At 34.6% G+C, this 18,710-nt stretch overlaps 1 protein-coding gene across 5 annotated transcripts; it reads left to right on the forward strand.

Moving 5' to 3' along the window:
• Positions 1-1,028: 1,028 nt before the first annotated feature.
• On the forward strand, positions 1,029-18,669 carry LOC136977269 (uncharacterized). Of its 5 annotated transcripts, none has more exons than XM_067272730.1 (19): positions 1,029-1,060; positions 6,667-6,742; positions 9,725-9,820; positions 11,406-11,600; positions 13,335-13,743; positions 14,684-15,183; positions 15,258-15,302; positions 15,399-15,539; positions 15,617-15,709; positions 15,777-15,914; positions 15,978-16,038; positions 16,623-16,674; positions 16,735-16,831; positions 16,900-16,980; positions 17,067-17,259; positions 17,336-17,429; positions 17,506-17,670; positions 17,741-17,987; positions 18,061-18,669. In XM_067272730.1, exons 2-19 carry the CDS (start codon positions 6,701-6,703, stop codon positions 18,202-18,204), a joined length of 2,793 nt encoding a protein of 930 aa, XP_067128831.1. In that variant the 5' UTR covers positions 1,029-1,060; positions 6,667-6,700; the 3' UTR covers positions 18,205-18,669. The 5 variants fall into 5 exon arrangements, with proteins under 5 accessions (XP_067128831.1, XP_067128830.1, XP_067128833.1 ...); XM_067272729.1 differs by lacking the exon at positions 1,029-1,060 and adding an exon at positions 6,324-6,585; XM_067272732.1 differs by lacking the exons at positions 1,029-1,060; positions 6,667-6,742 and adding an exon at positions 7,774-7,902.
• The last annotated feature ends 41 nt before the right edge of the window (positions 18,670-18,710 follow it).

An 18,710-nucleotide genomic window follows, 5' to 3' on the forward strand; every position in this document is an offset into this window, starting at 1 on the left:
TGTATGTATATATATATAAAACGAAAAATACAAAAAATAAATTTAATATTTTGAAGAAGTTGGTTTCGTCTCTCGAGATATTTTTATTTGATTCGGTTGTGTATTTTTGAAAATTTAAAATCTCATAAAGAAAAAAAAAATAACGGCTATAAACAATTCGGATAACCACGTGGTTAGAAAAATTGATTATTTAATTTTGAATCGTTTATGTGATTAAATACATTCAATCGTGTTTTAAATATTTGAATTTATCACGTGATTGTAATAACGAATTGGAGAATTTAATCTCAATTTTCGTTGATATAGAAATGGATTCGTTAACTGCGTCACGTGATTTATAGCGTCATTGTTTCGAAAGTATGTGGCTCCATCTGTTGCGGAGAATAATAAGTTAATTGTTATCATTAAATGAAAATTTTTAATTAATTATTTTTATTTATATTAAAAATTAAATTTATAATTATTAAATGTAAAGTGAGAATTTAATATTATTTATTATTTTCGAGCTAAATATCTTAAAGTTAGGGGCATTTTATTTATTTTTAATGCATTTTTATGTTGCCATCTGCCAGTAAATTTTTAGATGAAATTCCCTATTAAAATGACAATAATAAACTCTTCATAAAATACACGAAACACGTTTTATTATTTGTTTATTAGTGAATTTCTGTAAAAAAGAAATGATTCATTCTGCTGATTCTTTTTATTGTATAAATGTAACAATATATTTTGTTCATTGATATCTCTTATCATTATGATTCATAAAAATTAGAAAATGATTACAACATATACATGATGATTATGATGATTACTCGTTGTTTAGATAATTTAAAGATTTTATAAATTTATTTCTGATTTTAAATTAAAATTAAATGAGAGGTATCTAAAAATAATTTATTTAAAGTGTTAAGTAATTAAACAGCCGGAATTTTTTAATTCTTATCACATCTATGTTCTACCTTGATTCATTTGCATCATATCTTGTTGGATTAAGCCATTGCTTACAGTTCAGCTAAACAGTTAGTAAATACAGTACTTCATGCCCCTACGAAATTAAAAGGTAAAATTTGTTATTTTTAATATTTAAAATAAGGCTTCTCTTCGTACATTACTTTAAGTGTAAGAAATAATATATTTATTAACTAAAAAAACTATATTTTAAATAATAAAGCACATTAAATTTGTTCAGTAATATAAACCTGACACATGCAGCTATCGTGTTCTCGTCGCCATATTGTTTGCAAATCTAACGCGTTTTAATGTATCAAGGATAATAAATAACGGTGCGTGTCAGTTACTTTTTTTATTCGTAACGCATAATTTAATCGTAAACTAGGTTTATTATAATACTACGCCTATAGAAAGTATTAAAAACCTTTATTATATATATATATATATATAGCGTTATATAATTAAAAGATTTTTATGTAATGAAATTTTATATATTATTATCTAAATTAATTCTATAAAAATTTAATTAATTTATAATTTCGTTGTCTTAAATCTATTATATTTTTTCATAATTTTTGTGGAATTTTGTAAATATTTAATTAATTAATATTTATAAATAAATTTAATTTTTGAATAATTTCAACTTATGTCTCCAGATGGCACTAATGGTACAATTGACGAGAAATTAATTAATCAACACCACATCCGCCATTATTAGACTTCATCTTTGTGGAATTTATATAAAAAATGAATAATATAAAATAATTTTTAAAAAACTCTTTTTGTATAGTTATGACGTCGGAAACGACATTTTTACATATTAATAACTCCATAAAAACGTCATTAACGTACCACGTGACCATGGTATTATTTTATCGCAACTCACGTGACACGTTTCAAAATGTTTACTTTAGCGCTTACTCCGAGCAAACTGTTTACAAATGGTGGATTTTATGAAATATTAACCGGATTTTAACTGTATTAAACAGAAAAACTGAAAAATAAAAACCAGTTAATTACAAACAAAACAGTTTTTTTTTTAAAAAAAACGTTGTACCGAGGTATTTCCGACTGGATTTTTTTTTTCATCTGGTCAAAACCAGACTGTGCAGCGAGGAATGTTCTTATGGCCAACCAAGCAAGTTTACTTAGGTGAATGAACTCAGCTCTCCAAACACAAGAGCCATGAATTCTTTACGTCTATCGCCCTCCACGTGATCCATCCCTCATAAAAGGATCCATACGTACTATGACGTAATTCGCAGGTAAATATTTATGTTTTCTAATACCGAAAATGCTCCAAAAAACTCGGGTGTGTCCTGCCGTGAATAACACTTTAATGATTATTACAACCCGGGCTGTATCTTGTATGAAGCCATGTTTAAATCTACGAAAATTTTGCTAACAAACAACACACGAGTTCGTTGGCTCAATGTGGATTACGAAAGCCAAGTGATGAACCTCTAAATAAATTCGTAAGTGTAATAAGAAATTCGAGGTGTGTCGCAAAATGTAGGTATGATTGTGGAGGTTTTTTAATATTTCTGATGACTTTTATGAAGTTTCTTAAACAAAATCCCTCAAAAAATAGGTTAATAATCGTGCACTCGATAGGCATACGCAATCAAAGCTAAGGTAACTGTATTTCTTGAAATTGCATTTTATCGAAAAAATAAGCGTGTTTTTGAGTTTTCTGAACGTTTAAACATTACATAAGTGAGTTTTTTTGTAATATCTGATAAAAAATTTTAACGTTGCATACCTTAAAACTACCTTATCATAGTCTAGAAGTTATGGTCTAGTATGTGAGAAAATACTCTAGTGTTTATATTTGAAAAGGTATATCTTTTCCTTATTTAAGTGAGAGAATTCTCTTGTTAAAACGAGGATATTTTTATATTATTTTTAGTTTTTATAGTTAGTAAATGTTACGGTCTAAATATGAGTAGCAATTGTGAAAAACAAAAAATGGCAACAGTGTAAATTATTGAAATTAACAACCGCGAGGATGCGTTAAAAAATGTTAATTTCAATTTTCGAACGTTCGATATTTATCCTGTAGAAGATGAAAATTGATCCGAATAGGCTTGATCCGGATTTCGTTCCACTGAAAACGGTGAATTAAGCGGGACTTAAGTTGTTTGCAACAGAAACTAATCTGGATTATGACGTCATATATTTCTACGTTTATTTTCGCTAGGAGGCATTTACAAACATTGAAATTCAGTGTCCTGTTCTAAATTCGCTAGGAGGCACAGACTTTTGAATTCCTAATTTTATTTAAAAAAAAAGAGCCGAAATCTTGTTGATTTCTATGAAAGTACAACTGACTTAGTCCAACTGCAACTACAGGAACTAACTTTAGTTGGACACTAACGCGTTATACCCAGAAAGAGCAATTGCCTAGGGCCTCCACCCTAGGCAATTGCTCTTTTTGATTATAACGCGCTAGTGTCCAACTAAATAAAATATTTCCCCGAAGTAACTTCTGAAGTCAACATTGTATATTTGGCCCACTATCCAAATTCGCCTGTGCCCCATGAAGCTATAACCTGCCACTGTAGTCTATCAGGTAGAAACTACCATATTTTATTTGTTCTACTTCATTGTACTTCCATAGGAACCACAAAATGTAGAATTCTGACAAAGTACAAATTTAGTAAGTTCAACTAAAACTTTTTTGTTGGTTTCTATGAACTTTAGCAAGTCCCAAAACTTTGGAGCTAACACTTTGCTGGTTCCTATTTTGTTGGGCTTACTTAATTAACGATTTAATGGGGAGTAAAAATTTTAAATGTTAAGTAAAAACATCAATCTATATTCTATTTTTGGAGCCGAGTGTCTTCAGATGCCATCGTTCTGCAACGTTGTAAGCCATTGTGAAAGGTACAAGGTTGCATTCAGACTATTATTATAGCTAATAATGGACGAAAAAATATCGACTTAATGGTCGAAGGAGACAATTGTATACCACGAAATGCCTTTTGTACGATAATTGATTACACAATTTGTAGATTATAGTCTCTTGTTTAGATAATTGACTATGTCTTATATGTATTATAATGCTTAATAGATGGAATGGAGATAATTTAAACAAGTGCAAATACAAACAAGTCATTCATCGAAACTAGCGTGATTTGTAGCGGTTAGATAAGTTTTTTTGGGGCTGTATACACACATTTCTGTTCACTTTTTCTCTGTATCTACTCTATACACTTGTTTACTGAAGAAGATAAGTGGCATTTATAGATGATTGCAACACGTTACTGTCGCAAATATACCAAAAAACATAAACTGTAACTTTAATTTATGGCATGTTTATGTTAACACATGCTAATTTTCATACCTGTATTATGTTAAAAAAATAAAATATGCCAGTTTCTTTTATATAAAGTATCCCATCATTACCGTTAAGTCCATTCATGTTACCATTTAGCCTTAAGGTAGGCTAGTCGAACGTATAATAAGGCTAAGTAGCTAAGCAAGATCGATATTGTGAAAATTTCACGTATTAATATATTAATTAATTGAATTACAGTTTATCCCCGAGAATTTGGGTTGTAAACTGTGCATTCTTTTAAACATATTTAATATATTTTCGAAATTTTATATATTTACAATATATTCTAGCCAGAATAAAAACTACACCCGCGTAGCGTAGTCTTGGTATGTTATGACTATAAAAAAACATCCGGTTGTTTTTAATTATCACATCTATTATGGAGTAACACGTAAACAAGATGTCACTAGGATTCATTTTCAATCCTCGACATAGTGAATTTTCACAAGACTGGCCAAATTATTCACTATATCGAGAGTTCTACTTAAATATAAAGAATAGTAAGGCCAACAAAGTAGTTCACTGTATTGAGTAGTCGTTACATCGAAAGTTTATGGTATGGAGAGCAAATTAGGCAGAGAACACACTGTGTGAGGTTATTTGACGTTGCACGAGATAAACAATAAGTGGCACAAGTTCACGAATCTTGCATTTCAAATATCGTTTGCACGTAATTTGCATAAATTCCATCTATTGTTCTCGAATTCCAGGAAAATTCGTATTCGAAATTAAAATTGTTTTCGGATTATCTGGTTAAAATCTGTCCTATGACTTCATTACTCCCTCTTTTTTCTGCAGTTACAACACTACGTAACAGGTAAAATTCAAATCTGATAACCGTTAAAGAAGCTACGTCTGAATTGGTCATTAAAAAAAAAACAATCAGAATTAACGGACCAATTAGGAAGAAAGTACAGTACCGTTAGTTGCTTTGAATTTTGAATCTCTCGTATCTTAATTATTGTATTTGTTATATCAAATGTGTTACTACTACAGGTTGAATTAAACTTTTGCGAACAGACAAACGAATGGATAAATTTATTTAAAAAACTGCACATCTATGCATAATTGTCAACAGAGCCGCGATATACAGATACCTGCTGTGTGCATTTATTATTTAATGAGTAACAGCAGAACAGCTGTGTGTATACCCGTACATTTGTGTAGTAAAACACCTCTATACTACACATTTGATCTTAGCCAAAAAGGCCGAAAAACACCCCTATAGGTGTAGATGCAAACGTATCAATCTTAATTATAAAATGAGTGTTTACCTTTACTGTTGGGTAACTTTAATTGTAATGAACAATTGGGCATGACTCGAACACGAACAATAAACTGACTCCCTCCCCGGTATACGAGCCACTGTAAAGAGTGAAAGTAAATATGGGAACAGATAGGAATTTCATTTTTATAGTCAGGTTAATTGGGTTTAATCACTCGACGACAACTGGTGATGCCTTTTATAGTTTGGTGTCTTAGTAACGATGTCGATGACTAAGTTGCAAAACGAGACATTAAACTTGTGTTAGTTATGAAATTTAAGAATTATTTTATAGAAAAATATAATTTTCTACAATTTAGAATGTAAGATCTTTTGGAAAATATCCAAAATGAGGTACGATTTATCGATAAACAGCGGGCAAGACAGCACGAGAATTACTTTTCTTCTACCTGAAAGTGAGTAAGTTCGTACTTGTAAGTGAATAAATGAATAAAAATTCAGAAAAAAAAGACAATTAATTATTGAATTCTCTGATGTGAGAAATGCAAATTTTATTATTTGAATTGCCACTTTGAAAAAAATACAAAGTAAATGTCAGAAGGAAAGTTAGAAGTTATTGACCATGTGACCTACTTTTAATGATGAAAGTTATTAATTAAATTTATTAGTGGGCAATAAAAAAAATTGTATTTTATCGAAGTTTTCTTATTTATAAACTAAAATCATCCGAAAAATTTAAAGTTACACCGTTACTATCACTAGTTTTCGCGTAACGACAGTCGGGTTCTGTGTTATAAAATGTCAAATAGGTGTAACGGTCGACACGTGGGTTACATTTGAATACCTGTATAAACTGCGAAACATCTGTCACAGAGTAGCGACGGCAGTTCTAGTTACGTTACAAGGTGGCAGGAGAGGGGAGAACAAAAAGCATTTAGATCAGTTAGAAGCGGTGGAAGGACCTCGATGCAATTATTAAAGCGCAGGTGTTCTCTACCCACCCGGAGGTGGGAGAAGACGATTGTAGCATATTCTTAATTCTGGTCGTCACACCCGTCTCTAGTCGAAAGTAAACGTTCTTGTCATTCTCTACTTGCTGTTACGCTGAACGAGTATATTCACTTTTGTTTTGTATCCTTTCTCTTTGCAGCATCCCCCGCCGCATCTTCAGGTTCTTCATCATCATGGATTCTTCAGGTGTTTTCCCTCCTTATGATGAGATGGAAGTAAGTTTCCTGAACTTTATTCCTTAATTTAATCCTTTATTTATTTATTAATTATTATTATTATTATTTCTTTTGTTACGATTCCGCCGATTGGTCAGTCGCCGGCGCAATTATTGAATCGTAACAACCATGACCCGTGACTGCACTATTTAATTATCGTGATCCTGCTGCGTGAAGTGTGATTTCTCACTCGAAAAATAGAATTTTTTGAAAATTCCGTGGGGCGTCTTGGAAATCGCCTCACCGAATTTCCAAGATTTAATTTGAATTCGAGCGGTGGCCATTTTGGAATTCGTAATGCCACTCGATTCGATCTTCTTGAATAAATTCGAGGCGAGTGAACGTCCGCCCGGACAGCTAAACGTTTGTTAATAACTCTACGTCACGCTAAACTTGCGAAAATTTCACGGTTCTCGGCGAATTTAAAACGTTTTCAGTGGGTCATTTAACCAAGATGGCTGCCAGGAAAGCAAAATCGAAAGTTCGAATCGAATCTTTGATACTATTCCGCCACTAGGGAATTTTGATTCGCGACGCCTAGCGGTGGAATCGATTTGAACTTTCGATTCGCTACTAGAAAGACACCTAGCGGCGGAAGATGGTGTAAATGACTTATTTTAATGTTCAAGCACGGCGAATGACTTTATACACGCGCTAAACCGGGTTAAAGTTCGTTGTTATAGTTCCGTGTTTACTTGTATGTTTCTGAATGCATCTTTGACACACAGATTATAAATGTTTAGGGATTGTTAGATCTGTAACGCATCAAAATGGCGTTAACGAGCCGAAAAATTTTTATTTATTTTCTACATCAGTTGGTATAACCACCCACGTTGCTCACCGACACTCGCCTTCACAATCGGGTGAAAGTGTTGCCAGGCGTCAGCAAATCAGCAAACCTTATAAATCGGCAAGAAAGCCGAATGAAAAGTATAGAAAGTTTATTACAGATAAGGGGTATCGGCTCTTAGAAAGATAGATAGGGAGATAAGAGCGCTGAGATCGCTGGTTGTACCTCGCGAGCCTCCGACCACGTGACTTAATGGTACGAGTGAGCGGGGCAACAAGCGGCAGCTGTTTGTCCTCCTCTCGTCTAGTCGCCAGAAGTAGACGAGTTTTACCTGGATACAAATGAAGATTGACACGAGAAAACATCGGTGGTGAGTCGCCCCCCACCTTTGCGTATATTCTTTACGATTTCCAATCGACACTTTGGACGGATATGCTAGTTACTATAGCGATAAACACCGGTGACGTAAGTTAATCGTAGACATTTTTTCTGCCGGTAAGCGTGTTTTCGCAGTGAATTTCTCACGATAAATGAATGAAACGAGTTCATCTTGCGCCATCTCTCACGTTGAAAAAATCATCTGTGGTGCCGATGATCCGGAGTGATCTTCGCTGTTTAGTTTGAGAAGTTTTTAATCTGTCGATAGATCTGTGCCACTTTATAAAGTAAACGGCGCTTATTTTGAGAGGTGGCTCGATAAATTATCGATCATCCATCGATAAGTAGAACTTCATCAAACACAGATGTGCCACTGTAACTGTGTGCCCTAATGCTAGACACTTAGTTGTTAAATTTTATGGTTGCAGAAAACTCTGGATGAGAGTATGGTCTTCTTCAGTTACTACTGGAGTGCTTCTTGCGTGTGTGCTTCAGGGTAACTAAACACGATAATGGTTTTAAGTTGTAGATTCGTTTCTGCCTGAAAGCTTCGAGATATGATAATGCCACTTCGAGTTTGGATTCTGTGTTAAAGGTTATTATATAGGCTTCGATATTATCTCTAGAACACTTCTCGGAATATAATTTTTCGTTCCCGTCACAAAACAAATGTAATTTTGCTAGTAAATTTGGGTTTACACAAGTCACTACTACATTGTTGTGTTGGGTAATAGGTCAAAAATTCGTTAATATTTTATAATACCCCCGAACTGTAGGTAATATCTAGTGAATAAGCGACTTTCTTCTGCTTCCTGTGTAAGAAAGACACGGGATTTCCGGTTACAGGTAGTACTGAAACGACCCTAAATCATCCCTAAAGGCCTCAGATGGCCATCGTTATTACATTAAGTGTAGGTGACTCGGTCAGTTGAACTCGTAAGTTTCCACTAATCACGTTATATCATCGGGTAGTAGCTTAAATTGAGTCCATTCTACCCCTTGTTCTATTTCCTAACACGAGAGAGCTTTGTTCTCCTTGGTCGATGGTCCGGAAGTTGTTTTTTTTTTTCTTTTTTGGACTTCACGCGAGACATTGGAGTGTTGTTTGAACTGCCATAAAATTTATCTTGTGTACTTTTTGCCGGTTTACAACCCGATATAAACACAACATTAAAGTATGCGCAACTAATAACTGTATCTGTCTTCCTTCGATTGTGATGTCACAATACTAAAAGAAAAATTAACGCAATTTGTTTAAAATAATTTAAATTTAGTTTGTTCTATTTTTAAATGGCAGCCATTTTTGTTACACTTCAAAATCAATTATAATAATAGTTTGGTATTGTGGCGGCTCGAGTGTTACTAAACGCAACAATGGAGTTACTGTGCAGCTTCCCATCTGTGACGTCTCGAAGAAAGAGTTTATTGTCGACTTTTTCTTAATTGTGGTTCTTCTTCGACTGGTTGTCTGTATGTAGGAAGTACTCGAGACTCGTATTTAGGTCGCGTAACCTGTATCGCGTAACTGACTCGACACGTTTTGTAACGACCTTGAAAATAATTTTAAATACAGCGTGGGCCATCTTATAATTTTGCTAATTAAGTATTTAAAAAATTTTAAGCTCCCCGAAAGTGTAAATAGTACAGAGATGTGGGGTACAAAGGGCCGAAACCGTAAACCGCCAGCGTTATCTGATACACTCAATAAAATACCACAAATCGCTTAGTGTGATGACGGAAAGTAACAAAGTTTAGTGTTTTTTTTATTTGTTTTTTCCGAGCGGAAGTAGTGTCACGAGTTTATTTTGTTGCAGATGGCGAGAGGTCGACTAGACGAAGAAGCAGTTCAGGAATTAATGTGGCAGGACGATGAGAAATTCGAAGAAACTGTTACCACCTTAAGCACGAGGGTAAGCCTCTTTTAACCTTGTGACGTCATATATGAGGTACCTGCTGACATTGTATAGTAATTAAGGATAGGAATTCCTCCGACTCGGCGATAACTTATCGTATTATCTACATCCTTTTTCGATTTCAAACAGTAGGAACCTTATTATGAAACACGCGAGCAGGTATAGAAAACACAAGAAAGCACAAAAGAATACTTGTTTTGTTACGTTTTTCTAATAATTACATCATTAGGATGACTTAAAACGTTGATATTTATCTGTAAAAAGTTAAAAAGGATTTCTGTTTTTAGATGAGGAAAAGCTTTTATCTCGTTGAAAATCTGGCGCATTCACATTTGCGAAAGAAATAATAACGTCATTTTTAATGATTTCGTTTCTTAAAAATGCGAAAAATGACCCGGGTTTCTCGACATTACAAAAGCTATCTTTTGTATTTATTCTAATTTAAAAGTCTGCGATTCTTCTTCCTCCATTTTCTTAAATTTGCACCTGTGCATCCGTTTATCCTAGACTAATGACCTATTTACACGGCGAAGAATTTTATTTTATGTTTTTTTAAGCCTTGTATACGAAGAATAAAATAAGTCTGGTAGAAATTCTCGAAAGCGTATCGATTTTTATCTCTAAATAAATAAATTTTTACATAGAAAAGTTTAAAAGTTTAAATTTTATAGATAAATATAAGAAATTGTATAAAATTTCGGTCACCGTTCGTTATTTTTAGTTTTTATAATTAAAGAAAATTTTAAATTCAGAGGATTTTAGAGGTAAAATTAGATGGCGCTTATGATTATTGTTTAGTTTAATTATTCCGATAGATATCGTAATTATTCAATAATTGTAAATTTATTGATAAACATAAAACTATTTCAGACTAATTTATTTGAGTTTTTGTATAAAATTAATAAATTTGTATATTTTCATTTTTATATTTAAATATTTAAAATTAAATAAATAAAAAATGAAAATTTTTTAGCTCTTTTAAGTTGTTTTATTTGTTTTAAATTTTGTATATTAACAGTATAAAAAAATTCCGACAGATGTCGCATTTACTTATTTTTTTTTTACGATTAAAAACAGACGATGGAATTACATTTTCTAAATTAATTTTTTTTAATTAAAAACGAATTATTTTATAAAATCAGGAAATAATAAATTACTACTTTTTGATAATTTTAAATTAAAACTTACATTGAAGGCATTTTTAAAGTCGAAAAAATAATTTTACTTTTTAAAACATGAACATGTTTTTTATTACAAAATAAACTTTTAAAATATTATTATTTACAAGAAGTTACTTTTTAGATTACTTTTGATATATTTAAAAAATTTAAAAACATGGAAATTACAAATAAAATATTAAATATTTTTAAGTAATAAAATGCCTATTTTTCACAAAAGATGGCGCCTTAATAACTACAAACTTGTGTAACAGATGGCGATTGAATCAAGAAACAAAAGTAAATTAGGAAACCAATTCTAGTTTCGATCTAAATCGATAGATGGCAGCAAAACAAAAAATTAACTTTTTTAGCGCCATTTTTTAAATTTAATTTTTAATAAATATTTTTAAAAATCGTTTTAGGATCTTTTAGATTTAGTGACTGCCCTGCAGAACTCCATGGCTGAGGAACAGCACCGCTTCGACCAACTCAGCATAGAGTTGCAGATGTACCAGGACACAGAATGTGTCGACCATAAACGCATTTTTGCGGCCCTGTGCACGTCGCAGATTAGGTTGGCTCGTCTCTGTACCCGCAACATGAGATGTTTCACGCAGGTGAGAAGGCGTTTCCAGTTTATTTTGTAAATTTAATGTGCACTTTTTTAACCAACGAGAGTATTTTCTCCCTTAAAAAAATAAATATTTAAATGTGAATCGATTTTAATGAAAGCGCCATCCAACGCTTAAAATAATAATTAATTTTAAAAATCGGCCATTTTAGTTGCTAAGTGATTTTTTTACGTTAAAACTTAATCAATTGGCACCTCCGAAATTATTTTTTTTAAATTTAATTTTCAATTTTTAGCCAATGGGATAATTACGGTTGCTTTAAAAAATTGAATATTTAAATATAAAATCAATTTTAATGAAAGCGCCCCAACGCTCAAAAGATCCATTTTAATTGCCAAAATTAAAAATGAGTAACATTTTTCGTTAAAGTTTAATTTAGTATCTGAGGAATTATCTTCATAAATTTAAAAAATATTTTTAATATGCATTTTACAGCAGACGAAACTAAAATTTCCTTACGTAAAAAAGTAAATACAATTAAAAATACTGTATATTGATTTTAAAGAGCGCCACCCAACGCTTGAAATAATAATTACTAATTCGGGAACAGAAAGGAGTTTTAAGATTATTTTATTTATTTTTAAATTTCAAATACAATAATTTAAAATACCTATTGGAGCGAATTTAAATATTTAAAATAAATTTTATTTTTAAATATTAAACCAATCGCGTGAGTTGAGGACGTAAATAGAAACTTTATTTATAAAGCATTGCGCCACCTGTCGGTACTATAAACGATATATCGATTGACTGGAAATGCTAAATCGATTTTAAAATATATGACCCAATAGGAAACGCACAATTTTAAAAACCACCAATAAGAAATAGCCATGGCGGCATGCTTAGTGACGAGACTATAGTAGTAGAATTCGCCATTCACTACCTCCTCGTATGCCGAGTAGGGAGTTGCAGGACCAGTTTTAGTTTTTTTTTTTTTTTGTTCCTCATTCACACCGGAAACCACGTGACTAGCGCCAAAGTGAGCGTGACACCATCACTCCTATCGAGTCGGACTGGTATAGAGCTGCTGCAGACGTGGTAAGTCCAATTACTGTTACAATAACAATGCTTTTTTTGGTGGGAAACGGGGATTTTCATCCGACGAATTATAGAAAAAAGAAATAGCAGAGGCTCTGGAATCGCTCTAGAATTTTAATTGATAACGTAACCTGTACGAAGCTTTTTCTCCCTCATATCTCGATTTTACCTTGTTTTAAGGGAATGGGAGGATGGTAGTGACGTGGATTATGCACGCGCAGCTTTGACCTTGAAATTCTTGACGTTCCGATGGAACCCGTAAACACGAATTTAATTGTATACGAGTGTCATTCACTCGAAATTTGGATCAAGTCACCTGGAAAATCACGTATTGCATCAGTTGGCTGTTCCACGTCGAGGAAACACGCTGGCATGGGGGTTATTTAACTCGATTTAGCGTCGAAGAATGTAAGTACTATTGTACTCAAATTCTCCGATACAACGTCATACGTGTCGAAATTCTGGCATTTAAACTTTACCGGTGTGACGTGTTTCAATGGGGATTGTAACCCAGTTCGGGTGTTTGTTAATGGTAGAAAGTTTTCGGTTTTTAATGCCATCTGCCCGTTTCTATAAATAGGGGTAGTAGTAAATGGTCTCACGCACGCACGTTAGAATAGGGAAAGGTTACGCTTCGCTTCGATTATCCGGGTATGTATTAATATTCTCCTTTCATTCCAGCAAGCCATTAAGGCTAAAGAACTGAGGTCGATCGACGGTCACGTGATGGATTCGACCGAAAATCCGGAAGGTGCCTTCCAGATGAGGGCTACAGAAGAGAAGGGGTATGAAGAGGGGCACGAGGATGCCAAGTACCAGATGAACGGAAAGCTGGAAGACTGCGATTTTGTGGTGCACAAAGCGGATTACGGGGAACCGGATATACCGTCACCCGATTATAATTCCGAGGAGGAAGATTATCAGGTGCACAGGAGCGAGGATTACGTCGACAATACGTCTTCGTACGCGTCAGACCCCCGCCGTTACATCTATTATCAAGACGAGAAGGAACTCGAGGTCATTCCCGAGGAGGACGAAGAGTTCGAGGACATTCAAGAGATGCAGAGTCCTTCGGGAAGTCACGTGAAGGGTGAGAAACTATTTGCATACCTTGATGCGTCGCGCGTTGCGATATCGTATACTTTGTTTCTATGGGGAAACAATTTTCTTACCTATGATATTTGCCTTCAGTTTTAAATTTAGGACGTCGAGGGGGAAAATTAATGTTAATAATATAAAAGGGTTGTCTACTAATTATTAGAAAATGCTCAATTTCCACTTTAAACTGACCTTCGACGAAATTTCCGAAGAAGAGGGAAATTCCCGAAATGTTCGAAAATTTCCGGGTAACGGGAATTTTTCGGGCCGAGACTATTATCGCCGGAGGGGAGTGCGGGAGGTCGGAAGAGAAAAAAGGGGAGGCGTCGCAGTGCGGGAGGATTGTCGTATCGAACTGGATGCTTCGTGTAGAGGATGAACGAAGCGTTGCACACACTTGCGGTGGTTTCGGAAAGTTTCGATTCTCTCGTGTGGTTAGAGGATATTTTGTGCGTTGGCATGCACAGAAACGGTAGGTTACCCTCTCCTTCTACATTGTCTGCACGTGACATCCCCACATTTTCAATTAAAAATAGGTTTTTGTGTTTTGAAATGCGTTTTACGCAACTGTTAGATAAAGAGATGTTGGACGGAGTGAAGATCCTCTAGAGGTCACGTGACGTAGTTAGGTAACTATCAGGTGAAACATTTGCATAAATTTTCGAATATGCTGAAGTTTTTAATTGGTTTTTACGCTTTTTGAGGAGTTCATTCGATTATTTTGCATTAATTTTTTTTTCTTCTCTGAATGATTAAGAGAAGTATTTTTTAAAAAATCTTTATGCTGGTGGCGATGAGAGGGGTGTGCCTTTTGCTTAAAATACCTCAGTAATAGTGTGTTCGAGCGTGACGCTATTTTGACGGTTACGTAAAAATATGTTAAATGAAGGGTGTCACTTCTTGTAGATTACGTTTGCATTTTTCTTCTGTAGATGGTATCGACGATGAAAGTACAAAAATCAGCCAGACAGAGTGTGATTCGGGTGTCACGGATGACCAACGCAGCAGTGCTGCAGAGGAGTGCGATTTAGAGGAGGACGAATGTGATAAGCTAAGTCTGGGGGATACAGACAGTGCCAAAGGTTCCCTACTCCCGGATTCCGTCAGCCAGTCTCCCACTTGTTCCGACAGACTGTCATTCCGCGTGATGGCAGATTCCGGTCATCCGCAGTCTCCGGATGTGACGGGAACTCTTTCGAGTGACGTACGGACCAAGTTTGCTCAGGAAAACTATTTAATTCGCGAGACCCACGCGGATCTCAATATCATGAATGGCACCAATCTGAAAGTTGTTAAGGATATGCAGTGTAAAGTTCAACAGGTGGAAGAAATACAAAGTGTTCAGGTGGATACTAGGCAAGTGAATGCGACGGAAGATGAAGAAGAGCCGGATGTGAGGAGAACGAAGAATCTGACTTCGTCTTGGGATCCGGTATGTAGTTTCAATTCAAGTTTGGCTTTGGGATGTGGATGACGGCTGTAAAATTTGTCTTTTAACACTTGCAGACAAATCTCCTTAACAAACTCTATCGTTTGGAATATGTTCAAGTGGTAAGCAAGCTTTGTTACTGAAACATACGAGTACAAGTGTTAAATTTGTGGTTTGTTGCTACTTACATTGATTATTTTGTATGTATTCTGTTGCAGCTTCCTAACAAAAGTGCCATTTACATAAATATTGAAGGCTATCTGGAAAAGTTACCTTCGGGGCGGAAGAAGGCCACTTACTGGAACCCCTGGAAGAGAAGGTATTTTCAAGCCAAGGATGGATATCTGTATTGTTTTGAGGTATCTCTATCCCGAAATTCACAGTAATTTCTTTGAAATTCTCTATGTGCAATTAATTCGATTGCTCGTTTAATCAGAACAGTCAGTGCGACAAAGCGACTACCAAGCTGAGCCTGATGGGTGGCTCCGTGGATAGTCTAGAAAACAACATGCTGGGAATCGATGACAAGGTTTATATTCGACGAGAATTAGTTTAATTATTCTTGGCATACGAGTAACATTGGATAATTTTTGCAGAAAGGGCATTACATTGTTGTGAAGTGTGGCAACAGAGAAGATATGGAAGAGTGGAAGAGGGCCTTGCTCTCTCAATGTGCGGAAGATGTAGCTCTAAGTTACGTTCACCCCGTACAGTTTCCTCTTAAAAATCACAGGGTGAGTAGCTGCTATTATTAAACAGTCCGTAGTTCGACATTAGCTTAATAATTCTATTTTTAGGACGTGATCATCATAGATCTGGGTAGTTGTTCAACACGTGCAGGCATCTTGATGGATCAACGTAAGTAAATTTATCTTTTTAAAATGTGCCTTTTTTCCTTTTTAGTTGTCAACATTGTTTGTCATACTGCTTTATTAGTTTCTGAGCTCAAAGTTAACAAGACAAATGTCCGTATGACACGACAATGTGTAATTGGCCTCCATTCTTTGTCAACAGATAACTTATTGATAACGCTAGCGCGTGCATTGTAACAGGCCTACTTAGCAGACAATGTATGACCCGGTTTATATATTTTTTCATATTCTACATTGTAAAAATTTTTTGTATTTATATACTACGAGTGCATACTTCTAATAAGAGAATTGCTAATTTTGCAGTAGGGAGTACAATTAATATGATTTAATTCTATTTTTTTTAAATTGCTTCTGGAAGATTTACATCAACCCGCATTAAAATTTTTATCTTAAATTTTTTTGTTTTGGAATTATTAAATAATTCAAGCGTAACTTCCTTTCGACCTCTTTTTTTACGAATGATTTTAAAATATTGAATGGATCCGTCAATTTCCTTAAAAAAAAAGGCACATAAGAATGTATCATATTCGCTACATTTACATAAATTTACTTATAACTTTGTATTTTCAGCCACCCTACCGCAAGTGTTCTTCCCTACTGTTTGCTCTGTAGACAAGATAAGGTAGGCACCTTAAGTGGTCACATTATATGATACAATTGGATTAATCTACTGTTTTTGTAGTGGAAAAGAGACGTTTGGTATGGAGTGCCTCTTACCAGACATTAGGCAGAAAGCTACGTTATCGTTTCCTGTTCTTCCTTCTGCAAAAATTACAAAGGTTAGTATAGTGTGAGGAGAGAATTCCTTTTGTTCACGCCATTATCTTAATTTCCTCTTGTGTTACAGTACACGTTCGACGTCGAAAGGTTTCCAAACTTACTAACTAAAGTATTTCAGGAATTAAATGTAAATCCTTCGCAATTCAAGGTAAGAAACTTTATTCCATTTAAAGCCAGGTGTACCCGGCTTAACACTAGTGTTTTTGCCATTCTTTAATTCGATTTTTATGTCAGGTTCAACTCTGCATTCCGCGTAGTTTCAGTCTGCAGACACAAATCATAGTGGTTAAGACACTGTTGGAGGAGTTTGGTGTTCAGGCCATCAATCTGACTCACCAGGCCATTGCTTCGCTATACGCTTACAATGCGACGTCTGGTATTGTGGTAGATATCGGAGATCGTTTGGATATTCTTCCCATAATCGATGGTAAAATTTTTCTTGTTTTAGATTTTAACGTGCCCTTGTTTAAAATATACACGACCAAATTTGTCGCATTTTGCAGGTTACATTGTAGAAAGTGGAGTGAGTAGATTACCGTACGGCGGACAAAGGATAATTCATCACTTAAGACACAATCTGGCTCAAAAGCACATTAGGTAGAATTCATTATACACTTGTATATTTAAATGTTTGTTTGTTCTTTGAAACTTGGCAATTGTTTCGCAATTATAGTTTAGTAAGTGACGTGGAATCGTTCATTGTGAGATACATTTTGGAACAATCGTGCTACATAGCGCAGAATTACGAAGAGGAGATGGAAAGATTCCGCAACGACCCTGAAAGTGTAGAAAAATGCGTGTCTGTTAAAGAATTCTTCCACGATGAATCCCCATGGGAGTAAGTTCTAAAACTTTATACAAGATTACAGTATAAGACAGTTAAATTTACACAATTGATTTTTCTCCAGGGAAATTACGTTAGATTACGGGAGATTTCAGGCACCGGAGGGGTTGTTCACACCCGATTTATGGGGATTGGATAACCCAGGCTTACATAAATTAGTTCATTTTGCCATTAAAGAATGTAGCATGGATATCAGAAGAGAGATGGCAAGGAGTATTTACGTTAGCGGTGGTGTGTCTCTGTTAAACGGGTTTGCCGAACGATTACAGGCGGAAGTGGATAAGCTTACCCCTCCAACTGTAACACCTAAAGTAAGTTTATAAAATATCCTTACTTTTCTCATTTCAATTAGCTAATTTCATGTATATATTCCTTTTCTTCTAGGTCCACACATCTCCTTATCGTTACCACATGGCATATTTGGGTGCCTGTCAGTTGGCCGCTTCTAAAGAGTTCGATCAAGTGTGCGTCACACCACAGGAGTGGAAACAACAAGGAAATGCTTGTCTAAAGAAGTGGCACCTCTAACAATAGCATATTTTACAGTCAGGGAGTACTTCTTAGTGCAGTTCGGCACAGAAGAATCAGTATAATCCGGATTGCCATTTTGTGTATAACTTAAAAACATCCAGTAGAGGCATGCGCTACTTAAAAATCAGCGTGCCAATCTACACAAAGAATAGATGTTAATATTTTTTGACGTGTAAACTTTACGGAGGAAGGAAAAAAGGGGAAAAAAAATTCCCATGCGCGCACCATTCCGCTAGTTTTCAAATTAGCAATTATTGCAGACGTTTTTGATAATTCAACTAACATTCCTTGAGGAGTGAAATCGTGTCAAACATTTCGAAAGAAACATTTTTGCCAACAGTTGTGATTAATTTAAGTCTGTTTTCCCTTACAAAGAATATTTATCTCATTCCATAAAAGTGTACTTTTTGACAACTTTTGGTGATATTTTTGTTATTTGTTAATAAAAATTTTTATAAATAATGCTTTTAGACTAAATTAGGAATCTGAGTAATGCCCCGAGT

This window comes from Centruroides vittatus, unplaced genomic scaffold, assembly GCF_030686945.1.
Source record: "Centruroides vittatus isolate TY-2023 unplaced genomic scaffold, ASM3068694v2 contig_453, whole genome shotgun sequence".
NCBI lineage: Eukaryota > Metazoa > Arthropoda > Arachnida > Scorpiones > Buthidae > Centruroides > Centruroides vittatus.